Below are 20,483 nucleotides of genomic sequence, written 5' to 3' on the forward strand. Positions count from 1 at the left end.
GTAGTTCTCACCCATAGCTACTATTGAAGGCAGTCCAGCTTTCTGGGTAAGTGGGTCAAGAGATAGGAGGGCTGCCCCTATGTTCGAGGCATTTGAGACTTCATAAAACATTTGCTAGATTCCTGAAGAGGTACATGGAACCCCTGTAAATAATCCAAAACTTTGAGAATTCCAGGATTAGGAAATATTACACTTTTTTCCCTGAGCCTTCTCTCATCTAGAACGTGAGCTTTATTCTGAGATTGTACCTCCCAGAGGAAAGCCTTTTTTAACCCCAGCCACACAGAATTATCTGTAGGGCACTTAAAAGACAAAGGTGCTTGGACCTCATTTTCTAATATTCTGACTCGTTCCAGTGTTGGATCTCGGGCCACTAGCATGTTTCAAAGTAGTGGTCTTCTACCTTGGTTGCATATTAGAATAACCACCCACCCCACAGCAATTTAATAAGAATCTTTGGGGTTGGGGTGCTAGGCAGCTGTGTTATGTGAAAACTCCCCTAGAGTTTCTGTTAACTTCACAGTCCAGGCTGTGAACCACTACTGCCCTGTGTATTTCCAGGTTCAGACCTACCTCCTTATTTGGCTCATGCATTCTGGGGTAGACATTTGAGTATCTCCACAATATGATACAGTCAGGGAACCTTGTGCCTGTGGCCAAAGGGTCTTCCAGAAGCCATGACCTACTTTCCATCCCGAGTGGCGTTAGTAACAAGTGAAACATCTGAGAAACACACAAGTACATACGTACGTTAACAGTGTGAGGAACTGAAGTGAGTGTATGCTCTCTCTTCTCACTTTGAAGAAGATCAAGGAGGCAAAAATCCAGCCACAAAATTCAAAGCAAGGGCTTACAAGTTACTTACTTTACCAAGGGGCACCTATCTTCACGAAGGAATTCAACTCGGACCACTTTAAATACCAAGTCTCCTTGGGGCATTTTGCAATGTACAAAAGCTTTGATTTATGAACAACTTTTCAGTTACACATCTGTTCCATGAAATAAGGTCCACACGCACAGATGTGTGTGCACAGTTAGATACTAGGCTTGACATGTGTAGTCACTGATTTAGTTGTCAGAGCAGATGCTATCGGGATCACAGATAGCATCATAAGACCTGTGCTAATGTGTTGTAAAACTGTGCGGGCAGATGTTCATTTCTGCAGTGGAGGGGCTACATGGAGACCCAGACATCAGGCAAGATTTTGCCATCACCAAGCTTTGAAAGCATTGAGACCACAATAAATCTAGGAGCAGAAGACCTGCCACTGTGCATATAAAGGTTGGGTGGAGGAGAGTCAAAGACAGTCTGCCTTTCTGCCCTCCAGAGAGTGTGGCAAAGCCAGCCATCTGTGATTTCTTCTCTGGCCTTCCTGATATCTTTTACACAGAAGCTACCATGGTAGGAAGCCCAGTTAGGATGTGTTGGCATTGGAGTGGGGTTGAAACATTTAGTGCTAAGCGCTCGAAGCTAAAGAAAAATGAGGATAAGGGACTTTCAAAGGCATCTAGCAGCAGTGTGAATAAAATTGCAGGAGGCCCATGACAGTGGTAGAACATTCTCTCTAATTCTTGTTGACCTTTCTTAAAGTTGAAATCCTTTCCTGGTAGATAGAAATATAAATTTCAGGAATGGCAATAATAAGGACACGAGTGTGACAATAGTGGGGTAGTTGCCTTTGCTGTTCAGTTTGGATGTGGTCTTGAGGGTCTTGTATGCATGGGGGCAGGAAGGGGGCTTCTCCAGTGCCCTGGCTGAGTCCTGAACACTAGTTGAAGCAGGATCACACACACACCGACAGGCCCCTGGATTTTCTTCCAAACAAACCTCTTCTGATAAGTCAATCAGAGAAAGACAATTATCATATGGTTTCACTCATATGTGGAATATATGAAATAGCGCAGAGGATCATAGGGGAAAGGAGGGAAAACTGAATGGGTTTATCTTCCTCAGACAGGAAGATAAACCGTAGGAGACTCTTAAAAGAAACAAGCTGAAGGTTGCTGGAGGGGAGGTGGGTGGGGGGATGGGGTAACTGGGTGATGGCCATGAAGGAGGGCACGTGATGTGATGAGCACCGACTGTTAAATGCAACCGATGAATCATTGAACTCTACATCGGAAATAAATGATGTGCTAGATGTTGATTAATTGAATTTAAATTAAAAAAAAAAAAGAAATAACCTTCTCCTGCCTTCCTGATGGTCCCAGGAGAAGAGAGGCATAAACTCAACTTAAAGTGTCTGTATCTTAGTCGGAGGGTTTCCTGCTCTGAGCAGGAACTCACCCAGCTCCGTGTATCTGTTGGTTTACATAGAACCAGTGACTCTGTCGTACCTTTCTGTCCCTGTCTTTTGATCCCGGCAGAGCCAGGTGGCCCGTCTTTTACCATCGGCAAAGCTATTTGGTTACTGTGGGGTCTGGTGTTTAACAACTCCGTACCCGTGCAGAACCCAAAGGGGACCACTTCCAAGATCATGGTGTCGGTGTGGGCCTTCTTTGCCGTCATCTTCCTGGCCAGCTACACTGCCAACTTAGCTGCCTTCATGATCCAAGAAGAGTATGTGGACCAGGTTTCTGGCCTGAGTGACAAAAAGGTAAGAGAACCACCTGAGAACCTCCCCCACCCCGTATTTCCCTCAGTCCCGCTCTGAGCCATACAGCACGTTCTCGCGTACCTGTTCATTTTCTCCCTCTATAGAATCGGCAGGTCTTTCTTACACTTGCTTACACTGAGACGTGGCAGCAAAAATCCATTTCCCTACTGAAATAATGGTGCTGCACCTTCGCTTCCTGATTTGTGAAAGGTTGGCACAAGTGTGCCCCAGGCTGCAAATAAGGGGCTTGGCATGTTAGTGGCTTCCCAAGAACATGGTACCTCCCGCTGGACGTGCTTGGGTGGCCCGTGAGCACAGGGCCGCCCGTTTGGTGTGTTATTAGAGGGCCGCCCCCTGCACCCACACTGAGAGCGCTGGCCCATTGTGGCCTTCATTTTCCTCCCAGTGGTATTCAGCCGTGGGCTCTCCGTTTGTTCATGGGCATGCTCCTGTGTTCCTAGGGCTAAGAGAGAGGGTGGTTCACATTGTTCCCGAAGAGAACTAACTGCTATTTAACTCAATGATTGCCCTGTGTGGTGCCGATGAATAGGTAGCCCCCATATACCAATTGCAGGCCTCCCTGCCGGGCTATGCTGCTGAGAGAGGAAGGAAAGTATCTGCAGGTTTGTGTCTTTTCTGGACGAGGATGTGCCAAACCTGTCCTAAATGCCACACTCTCTAGAGTTTGCTTGAAGCATCACAGTCTCTGCGGGCATTCTGTCTCCTGAAACCATGAGGGCTGGGCTGGTCTGAGATGAGTGATAGGAGCTACCTCCAAGGAGTGGCCAGTAAAACTCACAGATGCTGCCACATAATTCTGGAGACTTTCTCTCAGAACAAATTTCCCACCCTTTGTTTCCTTAAGTTTTAGAAAATGTGACTTCCCACCCCTTTCACCAGGATGGAAGCTATGAGATATGGACACGTGTGTTTGGAAAGGATAGGTCAGATAGCTAATGATTTCTAATGGGGCCTAGGTTTCCCCCAAATAAAACTTTCAGCCCTTAACAGATGGTTTGAGAAGAGTAAGAGGGAAGAGCCAGACTTTTTGAAAGCACAGGTTCTGATTTCTCCATCTATTCATCTCTACTCACCAAGAACTCTCAAAAGCATGTAAGGAAAGTAAAGAAACATCTAGAGAATGAAAAATATATATGTGTGTATGTACATATATGGATCGTTCACTGTGTTTACCTTTTCACATTATCTCTTCCTCTAATTTGTCTTCCTTTATTTTCTTCTTTATTTCTGAAAATAATACCCCTCTTGTAGGTCCTTCTCCATTATTTTAGGTTTTTATTTACTTTTCTAACATATGGTTTGTTATTCATTTATTCATAGATTCATGCATTTATTACTTAATTCATTTTAAACATTTCTCTTTGCTCCTTCGTCAACATCTTTCATCATTATGATCCTGGCTCAGAAAAGTTGAACTAGATACCTCCCTTCATCTCCTGTTACACCAATCTTTGTGCCTGTTGCCATAGCATGGGCAGGGTGGAGTTAGGAACGACTTTATCAGGGCTCTATACTTGAACGTGGCATAGGTGAGGTGGACCGTGCCCATCCTAAGACATGGATGTGGCAGCAGCATGGTGGACCATGTCCTCACATGTGGATTTGGCAGAGGCATGGCTGACATCATACCGTGGAGAGGTTTGGTGGAGCATGTCCCCACACACAATATGGCAGAACCATATTGCCATGCAGTCAATAATATGGCAGAGGTACTGTGAACCACAGTCCCTCTTGGAGCTCTGGGCTACTAAGTGAGAGAGCCACCATATTTATCATGTTTTCTTCAAGTATCTCTGAGGAATGCTTAGGATGCTGTATTTATCTTTCTCATATATTCATGAGCCACCCAGCAATGACCATATGATTTCCTATTTGAAAGAAGAATGATTAAGGTGCAAGGAGATTGTTTTCCCTTCCGTGGTTTTGAAAGAATGTATCGCTCAAGGCTGCTTAAAGCAGAGAGGCTGTGCACTTGTCTGTCCTCCACACCACGTTGGCTATGTTCTGAGAAGTTAGATCCCATTGGTTCTTTGCATAAACAACTTCAGTGACTCCACTGCATGTAGAATAAAAACTTTTTTTTTTCTGATGCGCCTTTCCAGGCCTTTACATATGATTCCCATTGTGCTCCAGCTCTTCCATCTAGTCAGCCACTGCTTAGGCTCTCGCAGCCTATGTTCCAAGCTTCCTTGACTTCTCATCCTCCTGGCCATGCCTTTATCTGTACATCTGCCTGGGATGTTCTTCTCCTGATTTCTTCATTCACCAAACTCCTACTGAACTTTCAAGACCCAGATTAGAGGTCACTTAATTTGTGGAGCTTTCCTTGGCTCATCTGGACCCTAAGTCATTCTCTCCTTGGCGTGGCAGTCATTCATCCCTTTATTAATAACACCTGTCGTCCATATTGTCTTGTAATAATCTGGAGACCTGGACCTGACTGTATCTCCCCCATCTGACCATGAGCCCCCATCAGGGTAATGACCATAACTTGGATTATCCTGTGTAGGTTTTTTTAAGTCTATTGGGAGAGGAGGACAGGATATATTTACTGAAGTGCCTCTCACGCAAGGCAGAGGACTAAGCATTGTAGACAGAGAAAGCAACAAGAGAGCAAGAACCCTTTAACAACTGTCTAATTTGAAAATACTTGCAAATGGTTATCAGATGCATTTTAGAACTTCGCAAATGACAAAATAGTAAAGTGTAAGCTTCCGACTAGGCAGTGTCAACATAATTTACATAATTATAGAAAACATTTAAGTAACTAATGACATATAACGCATATCAGTGTCAGGAATGCTAATATAAATCAGAAAGAGAGTTTTCTGAAAGTGCACTTAAAATGTCAAAATTGATACTAGTTTCCCTTCACAACACCTTAAGAAAACAAAGTCTTGGGCCTGACTTTGCATGACAGCAAGTGTATTCTATGAATTTAGAAAAAGAAATGTAAAGAATGAAGTCGTCAAGACAGGAACATTGTGAATAAAAATGAGGTGATTTTGAAGATTCTTTTTTCAATGAAATTAAATTTTCATCAAGGAAAGTAACATTAAAAATGGAAAGGAGTTCTTAAACTTGTTTTGACTGTCACGGATGGCATGTCTTCTTCCATTATAACTCAGATCAAATGGTAAATATCTTGGAGTGATGATGGGAAGGTATTTATAGCCATTAAATTTATTTATCTTTAGGAAACTATCTTTAATTTTATGGCAGAAAAGTGTTTCCAGATCTCATTTATGGTAAGGTACCAAGTCAGAATGTTCAGAGTTAAATTTCCATGAAAACCTATTTTGAGGCTCTTCTTCACTGGATGGCTTCCATCTTGCAGTAGCACATTACATCAGTGAATTCAGAATTATTCCACTACATGCTGTAACTAAATATGGGTGCAAGTTCTAACATTTAGCAGCCCTACTGTACCTTCCATCAGTTCTCCCAGTGGGAGGAGAATGTAAGGAAACTGGTGACATCTCTCTTCTCTTAACAAAGAGCCCACCATGCTCATTCTCCTATTTCCCACCTCATTTTGCAGTCTGTCAGCCATAGAAAGGAGGAGAAAGAACTTGGCCACCAGGTGAAGGAAGGGACATATTTGCTGGACCCTAGGTTCATTACGCATGTTACTTCTATTTTATATGTGTTCTCTGCACACATAGTACACAATGTTTATTCCCATTTTACAAAAAAGACACTGAGACTCTGCAAAGTTTACTGACTTCCCTAAAGTCACACATTCTCAAGTGACAGAGCTAAAGGTTTGAGTCCCTGTGCATTTGGCTAGAAAATCACTTTGCCAGGACATCTCCCTTGTAGCTCATCCCAGACAAAGTTATGATGTCACTAAGGATCGGTATTGACACCCCTGCCCCTACTTAGTCATTTACTTTTTGATTCTCTCATTTAATGACTTTCTCTATCAGTTTCACTAAACCCAGAGGTCACCTTACATTGCCACCACCTGGACTATCATTACTACTTCTGCTATGGATAATAGTAATAACAATCATCATCATTATTAATAGAACTTCAACAAGAATATCTCAGCTTGAACATTTTTTTCAGCTCGTACAAGGCAGGCATAAGGCCAGTGACATTACACAGGTTATCTTATGTAATGCTGCTCTTAATGTTTTTATCTGTCGATGAGGAAACTGAAGCTGGGAAGGGTTAAATCATTTCCCTCCTCATGTGCTTTGCTACCCACAGCCCCTGACCAGTGTGCCATCCTGTTTAGATCCCAGAGCTTGTTTTCATTCACCTTCTTCCTTCCTATCCTCTCATTTACCTAGTCAGAGCATAACAAGGTAGATCCTTTTCCTCTCTCAGAAAGCAGCTATCTGATGAACTGATCCCAGTAATTACAGAGTATTGTAACATTTATACTTTCTTTAAGAAGTTTTTCAGAGGCATTACTTATAACAGAGACGGATGGCACTTTCTAGTACTTGTACAGGCTGATGGCCCACAAATGGACTTTATATTGAGCCTGTTGCAACCTTGAGCTTGAAGCCACTGTTGGAAGGTGAGAGAGGGGTGGCACTGAGAACAAGAAGGGGCCCTTTTGGAGTCAGGGGTGAAGGAAGCAGAGGCTGCCATCTGACCATTGGCTTCCCAAGGGTGTTCGGATACATCCTGCTTCACACACCCCTCCCACCAATGTCACATGTGCCCACAGTATATTTTGCAATTCTTTTCCTCAAGGAACTGTAGGAATTTTTATTAACTTTAAAATGTCCAAAAGGTGCTTGTCTAATTAATGAGGGCAACCACCTTTCCCAGCAACACTGGAGGTGCAATCAAGACAGCTTTCTAACAACCAAACGAGGACCCATGGCTTTTCTAGATAATGATTATTCCATGTGAAGTCCCATAGCACCTTGGAGTCACCTTATATCCTTTTGGAATGTAGACAGTGTAGGACTTTTAAATCAATGTGTGGACAAGTCAGTATGCGTTCTGGAAGAAAACCGGCCTGGTGATAAGCATAATTATACCACAGTACACTGATATGTAATGATTGAATGGTATTTGAGCACATGAGGAAATGGGCCATGATTTCTACTGTACAGATGTGTCTTCCTTGCCCTATTAATTTTAGGCTGAAAGCCAGTGAGAGACAGCTGACCTCAAGCCTGATCTGTCACACCTTGGTCCTGGAGCAGACAATCTTGGTCAGAACACCAAATACTGAGCCAAAAATAGCTTACTATGGAAAGTAGCAGGCATGACTAACTAGCCAGAGAGCTAGAAATGAGGGCCTGGACTGGACCTTCAGGTAGCTGAGTAAAATAGGGTGTGATTTCTTGCGTGGGAGTCCTGCGGACTTGTCAAGCAACTGGTCCTCTTGTAGCAGCTGGTCAAGAGCAATTCTGGAGGAAATAAGAAAAGAAAACACCCAGAAGCCTGGGATGACACAGGGGAGAGGGCATGCATGTGTAAGGGAAGGGACTCCTGCCCCTTTGTCTCTCAGTTACCAGAACCAATCTGACATTGTACATAGGCTACTATCCAAGTACTGAGCCTCCCTCGTTCCTTCACCCATGCATCCAGTTGCTCAGGGTTGACTCTCACCACTTTGCTAGTGTTATTTGAGAATGGGACTACGTCTGCTTGTTCCTAATTCCTGAGTCCATTTTTGACCTACCCAGACGCCTTGACTGAGACATCCAGTGGTGCTTTGCAGTGGTCACCCTCCCAGTCCTAGGATGCCGATGGCTTGGTGCTAACTACTGGGCTCACAAGGGGGGCCCAGAGCCTTCATTTTCTCCTTTCCATGTACCCCTTCACAGCATCAGGCTTCACCTTGTCCTCTTTCTTTGAGTGACCACCTGCTTCCCGACATTCCATGGCTTCCCACACAGGATTCCTCACCTCTCACCTCTGCTGTACTGTTGGAGCTTCTCATGGGTTAAATGGACCTCCCCTCCCAAAAGATCCATCCATGTCCCAACCCCTGGATCCTCTGAGTGTTACCATTATTTGGGGAAAAAAAAAAAAAAAAAGATCTATTTTTGCAGATGTAATTAAGTTAAGGATCTCATGATAAGATCATCTTAGATTATCCAGGTTAGATTGTCCAGGCTTAATCCAATGACAAGTGTCCTTATAAGAGAAAGGCAGAGATTTGACTGAGAAGAGAAGATCAGGGGGAGGCAGGAGCAGAGATTGGAGTGTTGGAACTACAGGAGCAATCTGGAAGCTGGAAGAGGCAAGGAACAGATACTTCCCTAGATCCTCTGGAAGAAGCACAGCACTGGCACTTTGATTTTGGACCTCTGGCCTCCAGAACTGTGTGAAAATAATGTTGTTTTAAGGCATCATGTCCATGGTAGTTTGTTATGGCAGCCCCAGGAAACTAATACAGGGCCTTTGTGACTTTCTTACAACCTGCTCTCTGAGCTCCGTACAGACGTTAGACTTTGGGGTTTCTCCTACTCGTTTCAGTCTCCTCTATCAGCATCCAGCCCCATTCTTCCAAGATGGATATTTCTTACAACAGGATCCAGTTCACATCCTCTTCTCAGGAATCTCCTTTGCTTCAAAGAATTGATCTCTATCACACTGAAGATTGCAGAGACGTGTTTTACATACCACGGAATCTTCTCCATGCTGCTAAATTTTAGGGAGGCAGTAAAAAACCTAAGCATCATTGTGTGCTCCCATTTGCTTTGTCCTTGAGCCTGATTACCATTAGTTTGTCACAGCATTCAGTATGTTCTATGTGTGTACACTTCCCACACAACCTTCTACTAGACTACTTCATAGTAACATCATTGTCAAAGGGGATTGAGGACATGTTTTTGTACGATGTATCATTTCCACAACTCTTCTCTAGGAAAAATCTTATTAATGCACCCCTCTCATATTCTGAATTGTGTTGCACAGTTCAAATCACAGAACTCTTAGGGACTTTATTTGATCATAAGGCACAGGTGATGTTTTTCTCAATAAAGGTAAACAGGTGTCCTCTCTTCATGTGGGTGAACGTATCTTCCTTGTTAGATTCTATGTTAGCCAGGAATGAGCATGCATGTATGTACATGTGTGTTCATATGTGTATATATGTACACACAGATACATGCACATGTATATATACAGTTGGCCTTTGAACAACATGAAGTAGGGGCACCAATCCCCTGCACAGTAAAAAATCTGAGTGTAAGTTTTGATCCTCCAGAAACTTAACTGCTAATAGCTTATTGTTGGCTAGAAGGCTTACCAATTACATAAATAGTTGATTAACACATATGTTGTATATTTATATATTACATACTGCATCCTTACAATAAAGCTAGAGAAAAAAATGTTATTAAGAAAATCATAAGGAAGATGGGGTGTGCAGGTGGCTCAGGGGTTGAGCATCTGGTTCTTGAGTTCAGCTCAGGTCATGATTTCAGGGTCCTGCAATCGAGTGCAGGGTCAGACTCCATGCTTAGTGAGGACTTTGCTTGAGGATTTCTCTCCCTTTCTCTCTCTGCCCCTCCCCCCTCCACTCAAGCTCTCTCCCTAAAAAGAAAAAAATCGTGAGAGAAAATATATTTATAGTACTGTATCAAAAAAAATGGGCAGTTCAAAATTGTATTGTTCAAAGATAACTGTATATGCATCCTCCAAAGTACATATAGACAACAGGATAACTGGGTATCTAGGAACTTGACACAAAGCTACATTAGGAACATGAGTTTCCCAGGTGCACAGAACATAAGCTTTACAACATGGATCTGAGGAAGACTTTCTTACCTGGAGAAAGAAGGTTTGTCTCGTTCTGTTGATATGAGCAGAACCATCTTTCTGTGAAATGAATCAGAACAAAATGAAATGAAGGCAGGAAGGAAGGAAGAAGGAAAGAAAGAAAAGGAAAAGGAAAAGCAAACCATCAGAACCAATCTTTGGCTCTACATAACTCTTCTTAGAAAGATGTCCCTAAGTAAGACATTGGAGGAATAGAAGCCATATTATTTCCTGGAGCCATAATATTTTTAAAAATAAACTAGCACGAGTATGAATTTGTAATTTCCCCCACCTCAATTGAATTGAACTGGGCCCCAAATAAAAGCTAGCAATAGGCAACAAATGATTTCAGTTAACAGAAATCAAAGCATAGAGCATGGCATGCTGTATTTAAGTTTTAGGTACTCTGGGAGTAGGGAGAAGCTTGAGTACTTCTTTGAACTGGTTGGATCATATGAATTTATCTGTGTGGCTTCTGTCTCCAGCCTCTCTCCACCAGGCCATCTCTCCCAGGCTGGGAAGAACAAGGGGCTCCCAGGGATGATGGAATCTACTTATGTCTGAGTCTCTGGACCTAAGGGAAGACAGAGATCCCACTTAGCTGGCTACTGAAGGCAATTTCTTCATTCTGAAATTTATTTACATCAAAGAAACATAAGAGAAGTCCTTAACATCCTTTTCTCACTCCTGAAAAACAAAAACTAAAAATAAGTGTTTTACTATTAGGGGGCTCAACTTTTAAATGCACAATAAATCTTGGCCTGTGGGTTGAGGATTTATTAAGAATTAGTGTTTCATGCTGGGCAACCAAGTTCAAATCCTTTGAGACAAATTAATGTAGCCACAAAAATTTATATGTGGCCAAAGGCATCAGGCCTAAAATGAATCAGGGTTTAGGGATGTCACAGTTGTATCCACAGTAAATGTTGTGGTCTGTGCAGGCTCTGGGCTTTGTGGATGCTTCAGCCTTTTGCCCTTCCAGTCCCCCCCACCCCCTTCTTTGTCATAATGATGGCAAGAGTAGATAGGCTCCCAGTGGACTGTGTGAGGCCTGTTATATTTTTGGAAGCTTTCTGCACAGCTGGGCATGTGCTGGGGCCAGTGGGGGCCTGAGAATGCCGGAAGTCCAACCATGTGGTTCACAGTTTGATGCTGGGTTTTCCTCTCCAGCATGGCTCACAGAGATCCATTAAGAGACCATCCATACCCCGTGTCTCCTCTGGTACTTCATCCAGTCTTGTCTGGGGGGCTCTGATTCAGAGTTTCAAGGGCAGTGTCTCCAGGCCAATATGACCCTGAGAGCTGCCCTATTGAAAAGAAGAAAATAAGTAGACAAGAGGCTCCCTCAAGGTGTGTGCGCAGCTTGGACCTTCAGGAGTTCAGTCAGAAGGAGGAAGATCAGAGTTTCAGGCCTTCACTTTTAAAATTATATGGCTAGTCTGTCCAAATAGATCTTTCTGTTGCAGGGACACAGGAAAAGTTGCTGCCTGGGAAGGGGTAGGATAGAGCAGACTATGAATATCAAAGTCACTTGGGGAACCTTTTTAAATAAATAGGACTCTGTCCATTCAGGTAGAAGTAAAAGTCAGGTGGGAAGCTCCCACCTAACAGGACCTGGCAGGAAGTAGCCGGGAAACCACAGGTATGAAGAGGGTCATGAGGACAAATTTCTTTGGGGGAGGTTACTAGAGGGCTATGACATTCCCCCCCTCCCCATTTTTTCCCACTCCCCTCAAACCTACTGAAGGAGTTTTGAAGGGGTCATTTGGAGAGCTTGGTATTCACCACTTGCAGTTAAAATGGAGAAGGGCTGGCATTCGACCTGTACCTGAGAGGATCAAGGGTGACAGGTCTTGGCTCCAGCCAGTCACATGATGGGTGGGCCTTTGTTCCTCAAGTCTAGATAAGGCCACATGGACAGGAGGGAGTCAGTCTGGGCCAGAAGTGGAGGCAGATGTTTTTAAAGATCCCCTGCTCAAGGTCTTCCTCCTGAGGATGAGGCAGCCAAAACAGAAGTACACAGGAGGGGTGTCCTCAAATGGCAAAGCAGAAGGGACCCATGTAAGCAACCAGCTGCATTCAGGGAGGGGCAGACCAACGTCCTTACTTTGAGAGATTCTCTGGAGAACTCATGAACTTGTCTGACATGGAGGAAGGTCTGCTTTGAATGCTGGCCATGCATAGAGACCGTCTGTGCTGGATCACCACCAAGCCCCCTCAAGTGAGGGCTTTCCTGCCTCCAGGGATCTCTCCTGTCTCCACTGCCTTGCTCTCCACCCCAGAGTGGGAGGAGAACAGCTAGAACACAAGATCTGTAATAGCTGGCTTCCCTTCGACTTTTATTTTGGCCAGCTCATAGTCGCTGGGATTCCTGGAGCTAAATCTGCCTGATATTCTCTGCCCTTCTTATTGAATATTTATTGAACTATTTAATGGACATCTGCTATGTGTCTGCTGTTAGACTTTTCACAGCATTTGTTTGTTCCTACTTTTAGGCCTCATACCCACCCTTTAAAGTAAATATTACTGATGTCATTTTACAAATGAGGAGAGTCATGTAAGGGTTAAGCAGATGCACCGAAGTCCACAACCAGCAAGAGAGGGTGTCAGGATTTGATATGAGGAGAGCTGCCCCCAGGGCCTGCAGCTGCCCCATATTACCACACCCACATAGCCCTGGGACTTCTCTGTGTGCTTCTGGAGGTGTTGGCCTAAGGCAGCAGAATCCAGTCAAGCCCCCTTTTATGGGAATCCTGTCTGGCCTGGCTTCTCAGATCTTCTTGAGAGGGGGTAGTGATTGTGGACCACCCCCCACTCCCCGCCCCGGGGAGAAGATAGACCACTTTCTACCCAGCCATAAGTGCACAGGAACTTCAAAAAGACTTTGTTCCCATGAATCTGGGAGTATCTCCAGCAAGGGCTCTGTTGTCTTTGTTTCTGAACTCAGAGCCTCTTGCACATTTAAAAGCCACTGACTTAATGAGAGTTGACTGGGTGAATGAGTCAAACAGACACAGACTGTCGTTGGGCGCTAAGCTTTTTCTCTTCTAGGAAGAAACCAATGTGCCTACTTACTCCAGCTAGAAAGGAAGATCTCACTCTCAGGAACCTTCCTCTTAGAGGAAAGAGGAAGAGGAAAGAATTGGAGAGGAGGGAAACATACCCTACAGCACCCCTCTGTCTTCAGCCTAGGATGAAAATAAGGCAAGAACAGTACTGGCTGTTTCTCAAGTACCCGTGGCAAGGAGACCATGAGTAGCTTTAGTCCATAAACCACCTTGATATTAAAATTGCTAAATGCTTCATTCCTGAAAATGTGCTCACACATCTCTCAGCTTATCACTAGCACCCCAGTGTGTTCTGAGTTAAGTGCAAGCCGGTTCAGTTTCTTGCAAGAACTGATTGCCAACAGACCCCGAGACAGCTGGGACTCAGCCTTTTTTGGACTGAGTACAAAAGAGATGTTGAGCTGGGTGTCATCCTGGTACTAAAGAAAATGCTAGAATGTCTAATGATGTCTCCTAGTGGCCTCAAATACAAATTGAACAAGATGGCTAACAGCATTGCATTATGAAGGACGCTGCAGCCACAGACCTCCCAGGCACAGGAACCTCTGGGGAATGAGCCTTTTTTTGCTCCCAGAAAAAAAAAATTGCATTTGAACACACAAGTTTACCACTCACATGCCTGTGCATGACACACCCACCCATCACTGCAAACACACACATATACCACAGAGGGTGCAGATGCAGCTCTGCCTTGGAGCACTGAGCAATTTTCTGCTTTTTCCTATTCTCCTTATAAAAGCGCGTCAAATTAATTGCGGCCAATTATGTACAAATCCCTCTCTCTCTGCCAATCAGGGCTGCCTGAACGGGCAAGAGGCGCTCTCACCTGCTTCATTATGCAAATTGATATTCAAACGTGGAAGAACAATGCAGCCTTCAGCACAGCAGTGATTCCAGGTTGCTAATGAGAAGAAGCTGCTGCCAGAGGAGTTGTTCTAATCCTCTGATGCTGACTGGAGAAGGCTGAGAAGGCTTCATGTGGCAATAGGGCAGAGTCAAAGTCAGCACAAACTCCCAGAGCACCCATTACCCTGGTGCACCTCAGGCCCCCACATGGAGGGTCACCACTAGATCTGACAAGATTCAAAATGACTTGGAATCCAAATAGTGTAGACAGAGCAACTTGGTTCCTTAAACACCCCTGTGGGGTGACGATCATAAATATATTTCATAGGGCATCTAGAAGCATGGGGTCAGGTGTACCCCAAATGTACTGGCACTCAGAATGCCTATGGTCAAAGTCAAGTGTGAGCCATTGTGCAGATAGGCAAAAACAGGTCACACCCACACACAGAGGAAGAAATCGACAAACGCTGAGATCTCACATTATGAGATTAATTTATATGGAAAAAGTCTATACCTTTCAGCCAATCATTCTTTCAAAGACTACTCTATGCAGAGAAAGAGATATTTGATCCCTACTAATGACAGTTGTGAACTTCTCTAATAGCTCCTCACCTTGTTGCCTTGCCTCTGCAATTCAGAATTTCTTGAATTGGAATTATGATCTCGCCCCTCAACCCCAAGTCATGGAAAAGAGGCTTTTAACAAAATTATGTAATTGTCGCTCGGGTCCTCTCCAGTGGGGATGGTAGAGCCAGACACCACATGCAGCAGTGTGGGGCATTCTGCTTCACAGCTGTGGTCTCGGTGACATGGAGTGGGGCTAGGAGGAGTTTGGTGGTGAGAAGTTGGGTGGCTTTCCAGCTCCCTGGAATAGTCTTCATAACGTGGTTTCAGTTTTCGATTTGAAGTGTCATAAAATCGTACATCATCCAGTACACCTGTGTTCCAAGACAAGGCCTTCTAGGTTACAGATGACCCAGACAAATGGCCATTCCGCCACTAGCCCTCTATTCTTTGGCAGTACCAGTGCTCTATGTGAGCTACTGTGTACACTTAAAACCAACATGACATCCTTACAGTATCTGAGGATGTGTGTTCAGTGAAGAGGTCAGCATCCCTGAAAGAAAATGGCTCCAAAGGCAGTCTACAAGTTGGACCAATTGGTCTGAGTGGCCATTACTTTTTTTGAAATGGTTTCACGTGCCTGTACTTCTGATTTAAACATTTATATCAAAAACAAAAAAAAGTTTCAAACCATCTGCTTCTTAAAGTGGAAATGCCTTCGGGACCTTGAGTGATAGTTTAATCACAAATCAGTGAGACATTTTTTTAGACCGTCTCCCTCATAACACCTGGATGTGATCTATTTGGACTGAAAAAAGCAAGGGTTTTAATTTTGTGGATGTGGATTATGTAGGAAGATAGGGACTGTTAGGTCGGGATGCCTTGAAGGGGCACTTAAGCCAGGAAGCAGGGAATGAGTGTATGAAGTGTAGTGCTAGAGTTAGCCCTAACCCCAAGGAAGGGGAGTTCCTTATCCTTTCTTCCAGGACTTTTCAACCACTCATCTCTTGTCCCTAGGTAGCCTACCCGTCCCCCTACCAGAGCCCGAAGCCATGTCAGTTACTATCCACTGGAATCAGTGATCAGATCCCTATTATTTCCTTCACAACAATGTAAGGTCCTTGAAGCAGTAGACACGCTTTCAGTAATTCTGTTCAGCTCCTGGGACAGTGCCTCCTACATCATAGAAGTGTGTTAAGTGAATGAATGTTCCCAGAACAGAAGCTAATAATATTAACACTAAAATTCTGCTCTCTTATGGATTAAATTGTCTTTAATGAGCTAACCATCTACAGTATTGTTTCTCTGGGGAAATATTATTTCTGTTTCTGAACAGCTGATTTATAAATGAACTGTTGAGGACAATGTGTTCATAGGTAGGAGCCGGCCTATTAAAAATTGCATTTCCAAAGCCAAAAATAAATTGACCTTTGTATTACGTGTTCTTTTGCAATGTTAGCCACTGTGGCCCTCATCCACAGTAATCACTACGAAAAGCCACATCTTGTAGTTATAGCCTCAGAGAGTGGACCAGTCACTAGTGACCATGGGTAGCATTCCCTGGGCTAGACGCTTTACATTCTCTGTCTCATTTGCATATCCTCTCAAACCTTTTACGCAAATGCTAACTGTTTTACAGAAGAGAGAACTAAGTATGTGGTATGGCTGGGCTCCCAAAAGCCTCTAATGCTTCAGTTTCCTAATTATAAAATGAGGATAAAAATGTAACCTACATGATAGCTATTGTACTATTAAAGACTTAGAATACCTGGAAGGTGTGCAGAACAGTGTCCCATGCATACTAATCCCTCAATAAATGTTAGGTCCGAATCCTATGGCAGACCTAGGGTTTGTGCCTAAATCCATCTCAGAAAGCCCATGCTGTTTCCAGTAGATGACTAACATGTACCTTGAAAGCCACAGACAAATTGCTGCTGATCCACTCTAGATCCCACTGATTGGTCCTTCCTCTACCCTTCCGGCTCCCCATACTTGCCTATTTCAGCGAGACTCAGGGCAGGGGTGTTGGTGAAGGGCAAGTAATATGTCAGGGCTGGAAAGGTGTGCAGGGGAGAATAGAGGAGTCACTCCTCAGTGCTTAGATTCCCAGAAAATAGCTCTGGATCCAAGGATGCATGGGAAAGGGTAACTGCCATGGGCAAGAGGTGCCCCATGCCTCTTTAGCCATCCTTCTGGGTCTTTTGAGAGAAAGCACTTAGGATCCTCCTAGGTGCAGAGTAAGAACTCAGTGGATGTTTCCAAATCTCTATCTGCCATTCATCACTGGGATAGAAAACAAATAACTTTTTTAAAAAAAACAATAACTTCAAAGAAGATTTCATTGGACTACTGGGCTCCACCCCAAAGAATTTCCTACAGGTGTGGACAGATTATAATACTGGGTTTCTCTTAAAGCCTTCCCTGCTCATGTGGTCTGTTTGTCCTTTCAGACTCTCAGGAAAAGTAGACCTAACTGTTCCCACCTCAGGCTCCCTTGGAGACTTAGAAAAGAACCTTAGCTTTGCTGTCAATTATTGATGAAACCAGAGTTTATAAGATTCCTGGCTTCACCATCATTATCCACATTGAATAGTTTATTTAGCAATGGGAATTATGTTCTTAACTATCCTAAATAGTTGCCATGCTATTGTAATTTGTTCTCAGAGTCCAACCACACAGTCTTATCTCAGGAGTCCTAGCAGGTGCCACACTGTTCAGGGCTAAATCTTAGAGGCCCAAATAAGAATGACCAATAGTTGTGCTTCTTTATCTCAAAGGGTTTCTCCAGAAAGCCCTCATCTCCCTGGCAACCCCCTTGTTCAACTGGTATTCTACTTCCTACCAGAATCCTGCCCCTTTCCACAGTTCTTTGGTTGATGAAGGCCTGTGTTATATCATCTTTCTGGCTTTTTATGTAAGTTTTTCTGTTCCCTGCACTTAACATAATACCTAGTATATAATAGTAATTAATTCAACAAGTATTTATGGGATGGCCATCAATTATTCTATGGACAGGATTGCCAGACTTAGCAAATAAAAAATACAGGGTACCCAGTTAACTTTGAATTTGTGCTAAGTGGCTAGTATGATTTTAGTTATGTCCTAAAATTTCATGGAAACCTTACCTGTGAGGTATTGGAGACATGCTGAGACAGCTTCTGTCTCATAGTCCAGTGAGGGAGGCAGATACTCAAACAGTTCTTAAAACAGAAGATGTTAAGTACAGTGGAATTTCCTTGGGTGCTCATTTCAAGATTAAGTAAACCCAATCTTTTAACCTTTTACCTTAAAACTTGCTCTCCTTGCCTCCATTCACTTTCTGAACCTTCTCAAATCTCCATTGTGAGTTACAGAAAAGAACAAGCACACAATGACCATGGAGCCCTCCCAGTGGTACATCACAGGCCTGATGTTGTCCTTCCCACCTACCATACTTTCTAATACAGTCTCCCTATTTAAATAGCAACATTGCATTGTCAACTCATGCAGCTTGTGATCCACTAGAGCCCCATAATCTTTTTTGACCACACTTTTGACAAAGCCAGTTCTAGTCCCTTCTCATTCTGGAGCACTGTGGTTTTACATCCTGTGAGAGTTACTTTGTATGCTCCCTAATTGGACTTCATCCTTTTAATATCGTCATCCATCATGCCAGACTTATTGTTTTGATGTTTAATTCTGTTTCCCAAATGGCCAGCCATCCAATCCAATTTAGTGTCATAGCATATTTAAAGAGCAAGTTTTCCATCCAATCACTAAAGTTAAGGAAAATGAGACCTTTCCCTGTTCATAAGTTTCTCCACACTCCCAACTCAAGTTGATTGTGTCTACCCCTTTACCCAAGTGTCCCTCTTCCCTAGTCATAGGGGCCTCTTTATTGATAAAAAACAAAAACAAAAGCAAAAAAAAAAAAAAAAACTTCTTCCTTTACAGCTTACTTTGGCATTGACTAGAGACTTTTTCTCATTCTGTTCATTGGCTCCTGATTTGGAATTTATAGAATAATTGTAAAGTAGGCTGGCTTTTCTATAAACCATTGACTGAACGAAGATGACACGTGCGTTGGAACCATTCAAAGGACTCAGTGGCCTGGTATCTTAAATGAATCATCATGGAACTCAGTAAGAGAACTTTGGAATAGCTTCCTAATGAATGGCTGAGACAATATCCCCATTAGTGCATATTTCCTCTAATGATGTCCACTCAGGATTTTAAAAATCTAAATGTGGAATGGACTCATCTAGATTATTTTCCCAAATAGTGTGTTGCAGTTCATAGACAAGCTGTCCTGCCAGTAATCCTGTCCCTTCAACCTGTTTGCTTATTCTACCAAAAGTCTCTTCACTAAGCCTGGAATGAACTATACCTTGGGTTTTATTTTAAGTGGAAAAGTACATTTTGACATGTTTATCTGATGCAAACTTGAAGGTATTCCTCTGAAAATTCACATCAGACCAAGCTAGTGAGGCTAGATGCAAAGAGGAAGGCATGTACAGGTGGTATATTGTTGGGAGCAAGAGTTCCCAGGTAACAGTGACTCTGTGTCCCTAAAATGCTGTCTAAATTCAAGATATCCTGTAGGCAGGCCACCAGATAAGCATCTGATCTAAAATCTGGAAAAGACTCTAAAATAAGTTTATTTCTCTCTCAGGTTTTCTATCTTTTTTACATTAATATGTTACATGGTATAACATACTGATAATATTTAACATATTTATAATATTTGTCTCTCCCTAGTATACTGTAATCTCCATGAAGATAAGAATTTTTGTCTCTGTTCACTGATATATCCACTGTAACTACATAGAACCTTGCAAATATAGGTGCTCAAATATTTGTGGTTTTTTGAACAAATTAATAATTTAGCCAATGAATTACTAAGAGAGTTATCTAATTCATATAGTGTTAATAGTTAAACCAATACTTTTCTTTCTTTATTAGCCATTTGGACTTGAGAAGCAGTAGAAGGTAGTTTCATAACTAATGGTTTAGGGGTAGGTAATGTAGATTGGAAATTTTGACATTTATGGTAGCAGATAGAATTTGCTCATCTTGTGGTTTCTACTATTAAATCATCCAAACTGAGCAAGCAATATTGAAGAAGAATAGTGAATGAATGAGGTCTCCAACCATACTGCTATTGTGGTTTGTCAGATCATAAATTATAAAGTGATTTCAGGACTTATTTGGCTAGATACTTGACTTCTTTGAATCTCCGATTACTCCCCATCTCCTGTGTGAGAGGCATACAGTAGTCCATCCGTGTGTTCATGTGCCAAGCCAACATGGTTCTCTGGATGGTGAGACCTCGCCTTCTCAATCAGCCAGCTAGCTGTTCACTGATCATTTCTGCTTTCGAATGACTCCTTTAACAAGAAGGGGCTGACCCTGAAATATTGCAACAGTGCTGCTTTCCACTTTCATAGGGGAAAAGAGATAAATGATAACAAACCAAGCTTATAGAAAGAAATTGTTGAACGCAAAAATGGTTTCTAAGATTTTCCCAGAATAAATACATGTGAAACATAACCTCTTAAACCATCTATGGTCTGTGTCTAAATCCCTGCATAGCATCCGCATCCTGGTACCATGATGCAGAGCAGGTGCCCACTTAATATGTCTGATTGGAGGGTAACCCTAAAGGGGA

The 20,483-nt window shown here is 43.0% G+C and overlaps 1 protein-coding gene across 11 annotated transcripts in view; it reads left to right on the plus strand.

Annotated features, from left to right (window-relative positions):
- Positions 1-20,483, plus strand: part of GRIN2B (glutamate ionotropic receptor NMDA type subunit 2B) — a 505,856-nt gene that overhangs the window by 439,563 nt on the left and 45,810 nt on the right. For all 11 annotated transcript variants that reach the window (XM_049102486.1, XM_049102484.1, XM_049102490.1 and 8 more), the window contains one exon: positions 2,368-2,597. In XM_049102486.1, coding sequence (XP_048958443.1) covers positions 2,368-2,597 — 230 coding nt within the window. The remainder of the gene's footprint in view (positions 1-2,367; positions 2,598-20,483) is intronic.

This window comes from Canis lupus, chromosome 27, assembly GCF_003254725.2.
Source record: "Canis lupus dingo isolate Sandy chromosome 27, ASM325472v2, whole genome shotgun sequence".
NCBI lineage: Eukaryota > Metazoa > Chordata > Mammalia > Carnivora > Canidae > Canis > Canis lupus.